Source organism: Rhinopithecus roxellana, chromosome 7 (assembly GCF_007565055.1).
Source record: "Rhinopithecus roxellana isolate Shanxi Qingling chromosome 7, ASM756505v1, whole genome shotgun sequence".
Classification (NCBI taxonomy): domain Eukaryota; kingdom Metazoa; phylum Chordata; class Mammalia; order Primates; family Cercopithecidae; genus Rhinopithecus; species Rhinopithecus roxellana.
This window is the reverse complement of record NC_044555.1, coordinates 85515041-85532099: the sequence shown is the minus strand read 5'-3', so window position 1 is coordinate 85532099 and position 17059 is coordinate 85515041. Positions and strand designations below refer to the sequence as shown.

Genomic DNA, 17059 nt, shown 5'->3' with positions numbered 1-17059 from the left:
CTTTCTGGAGTGATGAAAATGCTCTGAATGTTAACAGAGGCGTTGGCTAGAATGGGCGTTTATCAAAACTAATCAGCTTGTATTGTTAAGTTCTGTGCATTTATGTAAATTATACTTCAATTTTAAAAAAGCTTTAAAAGCTATCTTAACATTTTTCTAGTGCTTTAAAAATTCTCAAAACACCTTTCCCTGCCTTTCACAACTAAGAGAAAGGAACAGTATTACAATTTTCATTCAGTTACTTCTGAAAAAAATTTGAGGAAAATTTTAGCAACGTTAAGGTGTGGGCCTTTCCTTAGACTTTGATGTGTCACTTTTCTTTTATGGGAAGAATGGTAAAACAGCTCTTGAAACAATGAAGCTGACTTCATTTGCCTGTGTGCATCCACCTAACCCCAGGCTTCCCTCAAACCCACCCCTCCAGTGTGCTTCTGACTGGGGTTTGGGTATCAAAGTATTCATTGGATGAAAAAAAGCTATAGTCGTCCTTAGATGAATTTTTTCTGTCTTGCTACTTGTGCCCTTGGGTAGACTGTAGACCTGGTAAAGCCTCTGTTCCCCTTCTTAGTCCAGTTGACAGGTAAAACTTCAGGGGTGATAAATAGGAACTGGTCTGAATAGCCAAGTACTCACAGGTAGCATGCTATCTTTTCAGTCACAGACTTCTTTAATGCCTTACAAATGGGGTGCAAGAAGGGGTGGGGATGGGAGTATTGAAGTTCACCCAGGTGTTTGCCCAATCTCCAACAGGGCTAAGATTTAAAAACTGCTTCCTTGGACCCTGAAAGCACTTAGATACTGTTGATTGTAAAGACATGAAAATTGCAAGGCCCTCAGATAGAAACTGTTGAAGTGGTTTTATTCTGTCGTTCTCAAACACTACCAGGTGTAAGCTGCTCTGCTTCCAGCTCTGGGCCAAAGATGAGATTCACTCTTGGGGCACAGTGAAATTGTATCTTAGGGCATTTATATGAAGTTCTAGAAGAGGCGAAACTAATCAGAGGGCTCCAGAGCTGGCTGGGTTGGTCATAGAGGAAGACAGGTGGGATTTGTTCTCAGCCTAGAGCCAAGGCCTGTAGAAGACTGTTTATGAGTGGGGAAGGGAGAAGATGGGCATCTGCCCCTTTTGTTATTGTCCTTTCTTTGGGGTGGAAGTTATAAGCCCTTGCTGTGGTATTCATAATCCCTACTTTCTTACAAAGAGACAAAGAGATGCATTTCTTTCTTTTCTTAACTATAGAAATGCAAACATAAGTAAGCTTGATTTCTAAGCGGGGGCATGGGGCATTCAGGCTCTGTAACTTCCTCTCTCTTGTTGGAAACTTCTCAGGGATGGAGTCTTTATCTGTTTTGTTCAGCAATGAATCTGTCCCCAGGTACTGGGGCAGTGCAAGATAGGTGCTCACTAAATATTGGTGGAATTGGTGGAATTGGGAGGACCACACAGACCTGGGTGTGGCAGTACCTAGTTAAGAACAGTGGCGAATATAGTTAGGATCTCTCAGTTCCTTTTGCTTCTCACAGGAAGGAAACCTTTTTCTGTGGGGGAAATCAGGGCTCTGTAGGCCCCCATGGAGGATTTTTCCCAATAATGTCCTTGCCATTCATTCGTTCATTCATTCATTCAATGTGTGAGGCACTGTGCTTTACTCTTAGAATGAGTGAATGAATGAATGAATGAATGAATGAATGAATGAAAGAAATCACATGGCAGTGTCCATGTCCTCATCTTTTTTTTTTTTTTTTTGAGACGGAGTCTCGCTGTGTCGCCCAGGCTGGAGTGCAGTGGCCAGATCTCAGCTCACTGCAAGCTCCGCCTCCCGGGTTTACGCCATTCTCCTGCCTCAGCCTCCCGAGTAGCTGGGACTACAGGCGCCCGCCACCTCGCCCGGCTAGCTTTTTGTATTTTTTAGTAGAGACGGGGTTTCACCGTGTTAGCCAGGATGGTCTCGAACTCCTGACCTCGTGATCCGCCCGTCTCGGCCTCCCAAAGTGCTGGGATTACAGGCTTGAGCCACCGCGCCCGGCCATGTCCTCATCTTTATGCAGGAAGTTGAACTAGAATATCTCTGAAGAGGGATAGTGTGAGGTATCATTTTTCTCCTGTCTCCAGCCTCAGTCTCGAGACCAAAATAGTTGGCCTGGTTATAGAAGGAAATAGTACTGAACGACTCTCACTGGTACTGGGGCCACCCCCACCATCCTCATGAAGGACTCCAGCTCACAGAGAAATGAGCATCTTGCCCATGGTGCGCCTGTGATGGGAAGTGTGTGCCCAGGCGATGAGCAGTGGTTTTATTGTCTGCCCCTCCACTTACTGTGTGGCTAATGATAGACCTCTGCCATTTTCCCATAGGCCACTCCTCTCAGACTGTGCTTTTGACAGTCATACAGGCATCTGGGGGTGTGGTGAGGTGAAGATATGTCTCTTTTCCCAGCAGACAGCCTGTTTTTCCTACACATCAGGATGGCTTCCCTCAGGGATCTTGGGCAGGAGCCACTTATTACTAGGAATAGGAATGTTCCAGACATCTTCGAACTAAGTGGGTTGGAATTGGCCCAACTACCCCGTGCTGTTGGGGATTATGCCAGGGACTGCTCATTTGTGGTTTGTGCCCTTGATTTTCCCCTCCTGCCCTGTGACTCCTGGGAGAGAGAGGGTCATTTTCTGGTTTCTTATTCAGTACCAGCACAAAGGACTCCGCTGTACAAATCCTGTGATGATTGATACTGAGACTCATGGTGAATCTTCCTAACCATCTAAGCCTATAAAAAACTCCTTGAAAAAATAATATGTGTCAGTTGAATTGGCATAGAAACATGGAATGATTTCAGTGGAAATGCTGTGAAATGCCACGATTTGGTATCAAATAGTCGTTGGGACAGTTGTGCATGGATGCCGTCATCTGGATTCTCTCCCGAAGATTTTGTGATCGTGCAAATGTAATTGCCACTCTGGGAGTCTGTATCGCACAAGTTTCCTTATAAATGCTTAAACATATCGTTCAGGTTATCTCCATTCCACAGGCTCCATCAGCAGCCCCCTTTCTCATACACACCTGTCCCCTAAGTATGGCTGCCATTTCTTCTTCGAAAAGCCTACCTTAATTTTGATTTCTTTTTTCTCAAAGCCTTCCTTTAGCACCCCAGATCTCAGTGAGCTCAACTTTGTGTAACAAGTTTAATGTGTGCTAAGTCATGGTCTTTTCTCATCTATTTACCTTGCATTGCTAATGTTTAGTCACACCTTTCTATCTTGGTAGAGTATTCACCTCTTGAGGAAAACTAAGGACATGTCCTATACAGTTCTATGTCCTGCAGCCCCTAGTGAAGATTAGTAATGCATATATACCTCTAACACAGATTGAGATGCTGTCCTAAAGATGACAACTGTGAAGTGTGTTAATTATTCCCATCGTGCAGATGGGAATAAAACGGGGTTCATTTTGGTAGGACAAATTTAAATAAAGTCACACAACTGCTAAGTTTCAGGACAGACAAAATTTGAGCTGGACTTTTGACTCAAAGTTTCTTTTTCTTTTTTGTTTAAATTATTTTAGCTTTTAAATTGTATTTATTAATTTGGATTGGTAATACAGACGTTCCTCAACTTACAATGGGATTATGTCCCAATAAACCATCATAAGTTGAAAATATCATAAGTTGAAAATGTATTTAATACACCTAACCTACCAAACAGCGTAGCTTAGCCTAGCCTACCTTAAATGTGTTCACAACACTTCCATTAGCCTATAGTTGGGCAAAATCATTTGGCAACACAGCATACTGAAGAGTGTCGGTTGTTTACCCTCATGATCACATGGCTTACTGGGAGCTGAGGTTTGCTGCCGCTGCCCAGCATTATAGAAGTATTGTACTACCTATTGCTAGTCTAGGAAAAGATCAAAATTCAAAATTTGAAGTATGGTTCCTACTGAATGCATATCACTTTTGCACCATCATAAAGTCAAAAATCCTAAGTCGACCTATTGTAAATTGGAGACTGTCTGTACGTGCACATGGTAAAACAATTTCAAAGGTTGTATTATACCCCACTATACTGCTTGTAACTTGATACTTGCTTGTTTTCAAACTGCCCTTATTTTCCTCCAAGAAGCCAGTTTGCTCTTCTGACTTCTGCTATTCTACTAGTGGCTCTATTGCAAAATCCAGGCACAATTTTTTTATCCTTCTGTCACCCATCCCTGCTAGTTGATCACTCAAGGCCAGCTCAGACCTCAAAGGGCCCCTAATCCAAATCTGCCTCATCCATTCTCACTGCTCCCCCAATTCAGCCTTCACTGCTTACCCAGATATCATAGTCTCGCTACCCTTCCTACCTCCCTACCCACTTTCAGTTCATCTTAGCGTAATCTAGAACCCTTCAGAAATGTACAGGAAGCTCTTATACTTTCTGATTGAGTTATTAGCCTACAGATAAATTCTTAACTATATTTTTTAAGCTGTTTAATTAGTTTGGTAGTCTGGGGAAACCATTCTCAGTTTTTAGATAATGGTTTTAAATGCATAAAATAAAACACATAGGATTATAAAGGGAATAATTGATATTGAAATAGTTATCAAATTATTTTAAAACCAAATTTTGATATAGTAATCTATAGGTATCCTTATTAATAGACTAAATAGCAAAGGTCTCCCAGTAGGTGTAATAACTATCACCATTTCAAAGCAGCAATGAGCACAAAAGATATTTTGAGATACCCATAGCATCTATGATGTGATATGAAAATATCTGTGGTTTGTTTGGTGATGAGTCACAGGTCCTTCTAATATTGATGTGTTACCTACCCTACATTCATAACCAAAGCAGATGCCAAATTTCAGTTAGAGGCCAATGAAAATGAAGTATTAATTTTGTCTGTTTGCATTTATGGACCCCAGGTAAACACCCCCTTCTTTAGCCTGAATCTCAAGGCTCTATGTGGTCTGTTTTCTTGTTCCCTGTTAACTTTAAAGCCATCTAGTCTCACTGTGCGGGCTCTGCATGCTACACCATACAGATGGGAGCAAAATTGGAAACCACCATGTCTAACCTGACCCTTGCATCTCTGCTCTTTTGTTTGTATCTCTGCAGGTAGAGGAAGGATGGTGGGAAGGTGTTCTCAATGGGAAGACTGGAATGTTTCCTTCCAACTTCATCAAGGAGCTGTCAGGGGAGTCGGATGAACTTGGCATTTCCCAGGATGAGCAGCTATCCAAGTCAAGTAAGGAAGTCCACCCTACCAAGCAGGAGAGGGGCGGGGGACTGGCAGGCTGTGCTCCAGCCTCCCTTCTGTTCTGTATCCTATGCCGAGAGGCTATGGTAAACGCTCACGAGTATTTTTTTGGTTATACTACCTTAACCCACTGTGGTTTAGGAAGTTGATCACTATGAAGGGTGACCTTCATAGTGATTCATAGTGATTCTGTATGTCTCTGGATAGGTAACTGCCAGCCTTCATGCCCTGGTAATACTGTCTCATGGGTGGCCCATGTTGCTGTGCCTCCATATACTTATATACTCTAGAAGTATACTCCATATACTTCTAGAGTGTTGCTTACTTCTAGAGTGTTGCTTACTGTAAGTTCATAATTGCTTACTGTAAGTTCATAATTATTTAAAAAATGAACCAAATGGGATTGTCAGTATTTCTCAGCATCCCTTGAGGGACTTGGAGAAATTACAAAAAAAAAAAAAAAAAAAAAATCAGTGATGGTGAGAAGTAAAGTGCTATGACAAGATGAGTGCATGTCAATCCCCTTAAAAGTAGGTCAAGACAACTGAGAGTCCAGGTCCCACCTTGGGTGGTGAGCATGTGTGTCCTTCTGCGATGGTGACAACGAACTTCAGGTCTTTCTTTCTCCAGGGCCTGAAGGTCTCCCTCCAGCTTCTCTGCTGCCCTTTCCAGCTCACGGAGCAAAAGGTCAGGACCGGGAAACTTTGTTCTCCCAGTCACTAACCCAACTGTGGGCGTCTGTGTATCTCTTGTGCCGTCTTGAGCCAAGGTCATGGGCATGAATGTTGTAGGAGGCTCAACTGTGCAGCACTACCTGGGGTTGCAGAATTTCCTTTCTGACAAGAGGAGGGTAGCTTAGTCCTGCCCAAATCATTCTTAAATGTCTTCCTTTTTCATTTGGAAAAACCTGACTTGAGTGGTGTTCTCGTGTTAGTTTGTGTCTCTTTTATTTAACCAGTAGTATGATTAGACAAATGTCTGATTTGGAGGTAACGCCATTTCCAGAGAAGTGCTCAGGCGACTTCCTTCACTTGGTGTCTCAGCAGCTCTGGATGATGTAGCCTGACATACGCAGAAACAGCAGCACTTGCTGGTTACCCAGTGGCTTCAGCAGTGCTCCTTCCCTCCACTGCCAAAGCCCGGGACCCTCCTACCCCTGAACCCCATTCCATCCTAGAGTCTATGGTAGGAAGGTTTGGAAGGGGTTGAGGGGCAAACGAGGTGTCTTGGAGCTCCTGTTGCCTTCTCTGGCTCAGGGCAGGAGGATTCCTATTAACATGGCCCAGCTGATGAGTACTACTGGGAGGGGAGAAGGTGTCCTTGATCCCACATTAGTGGAAGGTACTATTGCTTTCAAAGTCCATATTAGAATTCTAGCTGCCCTGGTGTCTTCTTTTGTACTCTGGAATAACTATTGTACCTGGTAATTAGGTCCAATAATAACAGTACTCTATGTTAGGGACATTGTGGATTAAATGGGATTTTTTGGAGGAAGGACCAAATTGGGTCATTATAACATTATTTCCATGAATAAATTCATTACAAGGTCCAATAGCAATAATGTACATAAACCACCTTGCTCCACAGCAGACCCATACTAAATGGTAGCTCTCATTGTTAGTCAAGATAACTGTTGAGACATAACCAGTTAGTATCAGTTGCTTGGAGGCTGCTTGCATACTGATTGATAGTGTGTTGGCTGAAGCATTGTGACCGCATTTGGAAATTACTTTGGAGTTCCTCTACTGATGCAGAGGAGGAGATCTGGGGAAGTATTAGACAACTTCTTAGGAAAAGTCTTGACATCTTGGTGTCCTGCCATCTTAGCTATGCTCTCAGAACTGGAAGATCAGGGGAGTAATGCCTCTTATATCTTTAGAACTGTTGAAACAAATTGGTTTCTCTCATTCCAAGTCAGTAATAGGGACAGCTCACCTTGCCTGACCCATCAGTTAAAGGTATATGGTGCTGGAATTCCTGGTACAGAGGATTAGGAGGTTGGGTGGAATGGTCTTCCCATTTAGCATTATGTCATCACCTGTTCAGAAGGGGCATTTTCTCTTCTAGAGACTGTTCCCCACACACAGTTACTCAATTAAAAGCCTTCCATTTCAAGACCAGGAGAGCCCAATAGTTTCAGCAGCCATGTTTAGTTGCCATTGTTGAGGGGATTTTGAATCCCCGGAGAGGCATGGTCTCCTAACAAGGATGGCTGCTTCTGATAAAGGGTACATGGTTTTTGTAATCTTCCTGTATATGCAGTTAAGGGAAAGAGGGCCCATCTCTCCATCCGTTGGTCCATATCCATCTATCTATCCATGCTTCTTTCTCTCCTTCCTGCCTTCTTCCTTCTGTTCTTCATTCATTCAATCTTTATTGACACCCTGTTGTTACTAAAACACTGTCCAAGGCACTGACGATATACAGAGACAAATCAGACAGGGTCCCTGCTTTCAGTAAGTGCACACTGCAGAAAGCAGACATGCAAACCCAAGTTCAGCAAAGTGTCCAGGTGCTCTGCAAAGTAAGCATCTGAAGAAGAGTGGGGCACAAAGACGCCAGTCCCATGGGGATGTGGGGCTTCATAGAGGAACAGATGTGAGGATAATGAATAGCTTGCTAACTTGAAGTAATTCCCTGAAAGAGAGAAATAGTATCTCTCAGTGTTCTGACAGAATTTCCAGTAGCAGGCCAGGCATGGTGGCTCATGCCTATAATCCCAGCACTTTGGGAGGCCAAGACAGGTGGATAGCTTGAGCCCAGGAGTTTGAGACCAGCTTGGCCATCATGGTGAAACCCTGTCTCTACTAAAAACAAAAACAAAAAAACAAAAATTAGCCGGGCATGCTAGCACATACCTGTAATCCCAGCTACTCAGGAGGCTGAGGCATGAGAAGTGCTTGAACCCGGAAGGCAGAGGTTGCAGTGAGCCATGATCACACGACTGTATTCCAGCCTGGGCTACAGAGAGAGACTATTTAAAAAATATATATATCCAGTGGCCACTTACACCCTGAATTTGCTTTAGTGTGTGACTATGTTAAGATTTCTGTAATTGGATCAGATCACATACAGAAATTATATGTACTGGTAGGATTTCTCTAAGTAGAGCCTTTGGTTTTAAAAGGGACCTACTTATTCTCCATTCCCAGATAATGGTGTTAGTAGTTTTGATGTGCTTTACTTAAAACAAAAACCAAAACCTTTTTGTTTTGAAATATAGCTTCACAGAAAGTTACAACAATAAATACAAAACTGTACAGAGATCCCTTGTACCCTTCACCCAGTTTCCCCCAGTGATAACATCTTTTTATAATTATAGTACATGCATATTACTTTTGTCATGAAACCATAAAAGACAAAATGTGGTTCATACACAAAAGACATCTAACTTTTTACTCTGGTATGAGATAAAATGTACTTAATCTAGGTCTTTGTTAGGCCAACCCACTAATACTCTTCACAAATTACAGTTCATTTTTCACAGAGATTGCTTAATTAATACACAGATATGGGAGTAAGTTAAATTTCTAATGTTTGTGCTATACTGGTAATTTTTAGAGATCATAGTGACATTGTATGCAAATCCTCTTAATTTAAATGCTACCACACATTAGGGTAAGGTTTTTCTAAGAATGATAAAATCTGTATCTGAATATGAACCATGTGTACAGTGAATGCACATATATCTCTTTGTTTCTGACACACACATATACACCCCTACTTCTGTATGTGCACATGTTTATTTGGTATTTGCATTCTTCACATTTCTACTTCCAGAAAGTATTTGAGGTAGTTATTGAGTTGAATTTTGTGTACCAGTAGATGAATGTGATAGAAGAAACATTGGCATTATATTTATAAGGGAGTGTGCCAAGACTGCTTGACACATGGTAGGTGTTTAATAAATGCTTATTGAATCCCCTTTTACTATAAGGAGGCATTTTTATTTTTGAATGACAGGTGAAAGTCTTTTGAACTTGCTTTTCTCTTATTCTGATGTATTTTTACATATGGTAGTTGGTAATGAAAGTCTCTAAACTTTCTTAGATCTTTGTTTAGGGTAATCTAGTCTATCAAAGAATTGCAATGATTGTGTTGGTGGATATTTTATCCATTTTATCTCAGAGAGGAAAATTTATAGTTACGTAGTAGCAGAAACTTTTTGCGGCATATTTAAATTTGAAAACATCTTTACCATTTTCAGAACTTATGAAACCTTAAAGGTAATTTTTCAAAAAAAATTCTTATAAACTTTTTTATTATTGAAAATGTCTAACATATACAAAAATAAGAATAGTCTAATGAACCTCTGTGTACCTATCACTCAGCTTCAGCAATTATCAACCTTTGGCCAATTTGTTAAAATTATAGCCCTCCACAGGCTTTGTCCATATTATCTTGAAGGCAAACCCCAAATATTATATAACTTCATTCATAAATATTTTAACATGCATCAATAAAAGAGTGTCTTAAAATACCATTTATCTCTCTCACACACAATTACGGCAATTCCTTAGAATAATTAAACACATGGTCACTGTTCACTTTCCCCTAAAGTCTTCTTTATTACCATTCATTTGAGTCTGTATCCAAATAAAGTACATACATAGCAGTTAGTATGTCTCAAATCTATTTGAATCTATAGATTTCTCCTTCATATCTCCTTTTTTTTCTTGTATTTTTTTTGCTAAAGCAACTGAGCCCCTTTTTCCATTAGTTTCTCACAGTGTGGCTTTTGCCGATTTCATCTCTGTTGTGCCATTAAATCTGTATTCCTATAAATTAATCATTAGATCTAGGGACTTGATTAGATTCAGGAGATATATATATAATATATATCGCAAACCTGCCACCTAGGTGGTAATGGATAATCCACTTGGAGGCTCATAATGTCTGGCCATCCTACTTTTTGAGTGTTAGCAGCCATTAATAATTGTCCCCCAAACCTAGTTACTCATTAGGGCTTGCAAAGAGGTTTCAATCAGAAATTTAAAAAAAATAATAAAATGGGCTCCCGTGTAACAGATCAGTAGTCCAAAAAAGTGTTTAGTAAATTAGGTTTTTAAAAATCAAAACAGTCAAGTGGTTGTGCTAATAGTGTAGCAGAATCTTATGACGTTAAGGTGGAAAGGAATTTAGATATTATTTAACTCAGTGTCAGATGAGAACACTGAAGCCCAGTGAAATTAGCTCCCAGGCTTCTGAGTGATGGGGAGAAAATGACATGCAAGCCTTCCATACACATTCTGGTGCTGCCTCCATTACACAAATAGTTTACCTTTTCACAGGTCATCTGACAAATTTCAAGCCTGAGTACAGTTTAGCTTATTTCTTCTTCTTCTTGTCACAGATCATGATTAGTTAATTGCCTTTTCAGTTACAATTTTGCACATTTTACTGTTGACTAAATAATGTGCAGTGGCAAATCCAGATATGACTGCTGTCCAATTTCAATTTCATATATATTTTGCCTTACATTTAAGACATAAATGTGTCTTTTCTGTTTTTCATATCCTTTGATATTATTTGCTTTCAAATAATAGTTGTAAAACTAAAAATGTCCCTGTTTTTTAATTCTATAGCTACAGAAACATTTTCAGTTATTTCCCACAATCTTCAGAGGGAGAAAGTTTGCATTTTCTTTCTGTAACCATTAATAACCATGAGTTTTCTGTTGGTATTGAATTTCTCATTTTCCTAATTCCTTATTTAAAAAGTTGAGGTTCTGATACTTTAGTGGCTTGTCAGGCTAAGACAAAGATGAAGATGAAGGCCAGGTGTGGTGGCTCACACCTGTAATCCCAGCACTTTGGGAGGCTGAGGTGGGAGGATCACTTGAACCCAGGAGTTTGAGACTGGCCTAGGGAACATAGTGAAACCTCATGTCTACAAAAAATAGAAATTAGCTAGGTATGGTGGCATCTGCCTGTGGTCCCATTACTCAGGAGGCTGAGGCAGGAGGATCGCTTGAACCCAAGAGGTCAAGGCTGCAGTGAACTATGATTGTGCCATTGCACTCGAGCCTGGGTGACAGAGCAAGACCCTGTCTCAAAAAAAAGAGAAAAAAAAAAGATGGTTTTACAAAATGTATAGCAAACCACTGCCATGATGCAGAAATAATTGTGTTTCATTAGCTGTAAGAAATGGATTGCTCAACGTCCCTTGTGTATAAAAATGAAAGCCAGTCTGACAAATCCCACTCTGTGGCATCATTAGACTTTTTTTCTTTTTAATATTAGATGGTATTTGTTTGGAGTATGATGTTCTATTAGCAATGAAGAATGATGAGCAAATTGATGTCATAGTTTCAGGCAAAATTAGATGCTAGCGTAAGTGTATGGTTTTGTGTGTAAATTTTAAAACTCTTCCCTTTTATAGTGTTTACTGCCTTCAAGTACTAATATTTAACAGTGACAGTATACTATTTCCCCCAATAAGATCAACATTACTCATATTCATAACCTTTCCAGTTGGCTGCGTCTTTTGCTGTTCACATGGGACACCTATGTGTCCTCACCCAGCCCCAGCCCAGACTACATCTCAAATTGCCTTGCTGCCAGTGCACAGAGAGACTTTGCAGAAAGGCTTGACCATTCAGAGACATCACAGCCATGGTCTACCTCAGTGACTCTCAGACTTGGTCTTGGGGAAGAACACATGGAAGTTCTAGTGTACTTGGAGGAACATTATCGAAATATTGCCTTTTAAAAATTCTTACACTTCCTTTTTTTCTGACACTTGAGAGGACTGCTGCTGTTAACTTTTAGAGGGCCTAGCTCACAAAACAGCTGTGTTCTGAGGACTAATGGTGACTTAATGATTGAAGTTAAGCAGAATAAAAAATTGCCCAAATAAAAACTAGCCACTGTTACTTGCTCCACTTTTGTCATCAAAGTCCTCAAGAGCTTCACGTCTAGCAAGAACATTTGAAACTTTGTTAGTCTTCAGATTATTCTTACACAGCCAGTGATTTGAATGCCTAAGTTTTTGCTTTAATTGGATAGAATGCATCTGTCAAAAAGGGCGCATTTCAAAACAAGGGTGTACCACCATGGCTGTAGGACACGGAAATTGGAAATACCTGATCCCATTTAAGTTGTTGGTCTGATCATTCACAATTCCTTTCCTATATGGGGAGGGCCAAGGCCCAGAAGCTGACAGTGTGGTTTCTCTTGGGTTTTCCATTTTAACATGGAATGTTTCTAAGAAGTGAGACAAGTTGCTCTCTCCCTTCACTTAGTTCTACTTCCTGCTTCTCTGTAAATGTAGCCTAGCTTTTTCATCCTCCAGACTTATTAGGAAGCTGTATGACTGGCCTCCAGTTTGAATATTTAATTAACAAGCCATAATATAATTTATTTCTCAGATAATTTAAAGTAATATGTTTATTAATTGAGTTTGCCTTTAGCAAATCATTTTGCCTGTCGGTGGTACTCTCTGTAGGGCCTTTGTGTGTGTGCATGTATGTGGGTGTGTGTATGGGTGGGTGTGGGAGGGTGGGGGGGGGGTGGGCTGAAGTACAGTCAAACCAGGGCAGTATGTGTGTATTCTGTATAGTTAGTTGCTCATGGTTCCAGAGGTATTTGGGCTCTAGCCAAGGGTTCAGCCTTATGCAATTGATAATCTCTGTTACAATAAACTTGTAACAGCAAAAAAAGATAATTTGACATTTGACACTGGGTGAGTCCTATGTCCTCATGCTTAAGTACAGTTTCATGACTGACACAACAGAATCCCAATTAAGATGTTTTGAGAAATAGGGTTTTCTGGTGTCCTTGGTGTTAAGCAGAAAACCCCATATGTTTATATGGATGCCACTGTTGGTTTCAAACCTTAGTGGTGAACCCCCGCTCTCCAGTATATTAATACATTTTCTTGCTTAAAGGTACGGAGGGTGACAGATCTTTTAAAGAGAATTCTGTGTCTTGTTTAGAATCTTGGGGACATGAATATTCGTTTTTATCATGTAGGTCTCTAGGGGTAGAAGATAAAGGATGATGTGTCTAAATCTGTATTATGCATGGGTCGTAGTCTCCAAAGAGAAGCTTGTGCTGTACAATTGAGTTAATTAAGGAGTCCATTTGATTGGATTCCCTCTCATTAATTGAAGTTTTCCTATTCTTTAAGTTACAATGTTGAAATGGCTTACAGGTTTAAACTGGGCATAATGTACATGCCAGTCATTTGCAGAGGCAAGCCCCAATTTTTGGGTGCTCATGCCATACTGGTTGCATGGGGACTTTGGGCTCATTCTGTAAAATTCTTAAATCCTGCTTAATGGTCTCTACTTAATTTTGTGGGTGAAGCTCTTACGGCAGATTCATTGAAGGCAAGTTCAGTTAAAGACTCTTCCTCTTCCTTCTTTTGCCATCATTTGCTCCCTCCTCCCCGCTCTCTTGTTTTTCTCTCCCCTTCTCTTCTCTCATTCACTGTCAGGAAAGACTACCTTTGAAGGGACAATTCTGTACCGAGCTGCACCGGGAAAGACGGAGGGCCACAGACGCTATTACAGTGAGTGACCTTAACAGCAGAAGGCAATTGTAAAGATAAGATCTGGGTACTTGTGTTTTTTGATGCAGCTGCCCTTTCCTGAGCTGCTCATGCTTATGCCAAGTGTCTGTGCGAATTTCTAACCCAAGGACATGGACTTATTTGTCTGAGATAAGTGCCATCTCCTTGGTGTGTGCTAAGAAGCATTCCCAGCACCAGCCCCTGGCGCTTTTGTTTGCTTTCTGCGTCTATCATGTATGTGATATGCGTGCATGAACCGTACGTGCAAACAAAGGAGCAGTAGCATTTGTCATGGCATATGTATTTGTACCAGTATCTCTGGGCTTCTGGGGTGGTGTAAGATGGCTTCCTGCAGAGATGTCAACCTCTCATGGTTATTGCTTTTTCTGAGTGGGTCATTGGAAACCAATAAAGCATTTTGTCATTGTGTGGTTCAAAGAAGTAAGAATTTGGCATGAAAGTTCATGCCAGAAATGGCATTTTGCTTTGCTCACTCAGCCAATCACCACATGGCAGACTTTTTTTGGCAGGACCAATGTGGAGCCTTTTGTGTTGTGAAATAAGGCTGCCAAAAGTTGAGGGGAAGGAGATGAATGAGATACCCTTAGAACAGTTCTTGCCACACAGTGAGCTCTATCCATGTGAGTGTTAAATTGAAAATAGATAAAAATGTCTCATGGATCTCAACTGATCAATGCTGGAAGACTGGGTACATTCCACAAAATTGGACAGTTAAAGGACTTTCAGAAACAAAATTGAGGAGGCTTTCTTCTTTTTTTTCACCTTGAAGGAAAAGCATCCACCTTAGTGTGCATTTACATATATGCATACATACATATATGCATGGATATGATGAGAGAGAGAGTTCAGACATGAACACCAGAGCCATGCTTCACAAACTGGGGTCAAGTTTATTCTCCTTACCACTCCACCATGGGAAGGTGCCTGGCCCTACTGCACATGACCTCACTACACATGCAGTGTGCCGCCTGTGCCTCACCGTGGGATTTTGACAGCACCTAGATTGCTCTGTGCCCTGTTCATTTAGATGACTCCACCACCAGCCACATGTCTGGAAGTTACACCAGTGCACACTGTTAAAACACTAAAGCATCGCCCCAGTCACCATACTTTCTGTAGTTCTCTCACCACTGCCTACCTGTAATGAGCCCTTCATGAACCAACCCCTATCCACAGTCCACACTCTGGGTTGCACAACCCAAGAGTGTCACCTGGCATTCTGGGCCTGACATGGGGACATTTTATGGGATAACGTGCATGACGGGCATGAGTCACTAAAAGATATATCACCAAATGAACATGAAAATGAAAAGTCACCTTTCTTTCCCTCTAAAGGGAAGGAACTAGATTTTGAATTATTTTTTACCAGCACAGATAGTTAGATGTTTAATTTATACACTTAGAAGTGATAGAACCAGCCTTCCAGAAGTTCTGGAAGAAAAATCTGCCGTGTGTTTCCTTCCCAGGCCATGCTTGTGTGGTTGAATGACTGTGCAACCTCTCCCTGTGTAACGTAGAGTATTTCTCACAGTGATTAGTATAAACATTTTAAGATGAGCCCAGAAGACAGTAAATCCCCAAAACCAGAAGCTCAGTGAAATGAGGATGGCAGTGGCTGAAAATATTATGGTTCTAGCTAATGGTGAATGATAGAAGAACCCTTCAAATTCTTCTCTTTGGAAAACTAAAATAGACTTGCCCTAATCTGTCTGCCCTGCTGCCTTCTGGTGGTGATGGGAGGAGCGTGCTGAGGGACGGGGGTGGTGATGGTTTCTTTCCACTAATGGTTTCGTTATTTCACCCTCTAATGGCTCTTTCCAAGCCAGAAAGGAATATACAAGTCATTTATCACATAGAAAGAATCCATAAGGCAAAATGAGAACATGTTGAGGGGGAAGTGATACAATATTTAGACTCCAAAATTGTATCTCCAGCAGGGATATTTGCAAAAGCAATGAACAGATAAACACACAAATGGATAGCTAATGGAGGGAGGGTTCTTGATGTTTACACACTCTAATCCTGTCCTGTGAATTGCAGCCGACCCCCTTGTTGTGGGCTGTTCCTCATTCGGTCCTGTGTTCTTGCTCACAAATGCTGGTTTTCAGTTAATTAAAATGTACATGGGGGATCTTTCTCCTCCCCCACCTTTTGGCTTAAAAATACCATTTTATGGAAAACAGCAGCAACAACAAACAAAACCATTGTTTTAAGGATTTGATTCTGAAACGTGTTAGCAGTTTATAATGACCTTTCTATATTTTGTCTGTTCTCATTTAACAGTTTCTTCCTGCACTGAGACTTCCTTATTTGAATGACTTCAACATTTTATGAGATTTTATGTGAGCAAGTATTTGGTGTATCATTCTTATGGACTAGGAGGCCACCTTACCTGTAGGAAGATAATGCACAATTGGCTAATAGAGAACAACATTTGATGGCGTACTTTCGTTTCAAGGGCATGGTTATGATCAGGACTTATGTAGTAAATGTTCAGGAGCTATTCTACACCTCTAGAGGCTTTCAGAGACACATTAATGATAGAGTTTAGTATTCCATAAAATATTCTTTGAATCCTGCCCTTTTATGGCATAATTGATATACTGACCATCAAAGGAAGAATGTACATCCAAAAATTAAGTAGACACAAATAGGCTCTTCCTTTTAGGAACATGATTATGGGCAGAGCATGGGAAAAAAAGAATCTGGGGAGGTAAGTGTCCATGTTGTCTTGCTGATAACTATTTTATGACTCCCAAACACATACCACAGAAGGTCAGAGAAAGAGTATCATGTCCCCAATGTTCTTCTTTGGAAAGGTATTCAGCTTTGGGAAAACAATGGTGTTTAAAGGAGAGAAGAAGGGCTGTAGGTTTGGGGGATTCTGGCCTCTGGGAGGACAGCTTCCTTTCCCCCTTTAACAAACCTGATCATCTTGCTAGTGAAACCATCTTAATGTCAAGTTTGGTTTAATGCTTTCCTAGAGAAATATGTCTGCATGCATTTATTCCTTGTGAAGCCATCCAAAAAGATTTAATTCTTTGGCAGTTATAATTTTGTGTGGTTTCTTTAATTGCTAATTTGTTTAAATGGCTTTTAGCTTTACAGTTTCCCTTTAGGAAATGTTACTTTCATTGCTAATTGCTAATTGACATGAGTCATAGAGATTGGAGGTACAGTATGTGGTACTGACTGGGTGGGGAGGCGACAAGGTGGGTGGGAAGGGTTGCTATTGCACAGGCTATGGCAAAACAAATTTGGATCAAAACTAGGCTCCCGGCTAAAGA

At 40.8% G+C, this 17059-nt stretch overlaps 1 protein-coding gene across 5 annotated transcripts in view; it reads left to right on the top strand.

The window, feature by feature from the left end:
• SH3KBP1 (SH3 domain containing kinase binding protein 1) overlaps positions 1–17059 on the top strand; it is a 370029-nt gene that overhangs the window by 191171 nt on the left and 161799 nt on the right. For all 5 annotated transcript variants that reach the window (XM_010389057.2, XM_010389053.2, XM_010389055.2 and 2 more), the window contains one exon: positions 5096–5225. In XM_010389057.2, the coding sequence (XP_010387359.1) occupies positions 5096–5225 (130 nt within the window). The remainder of the gene's footprint in view (positions 1–5095; positions 5226–17059) is intronic.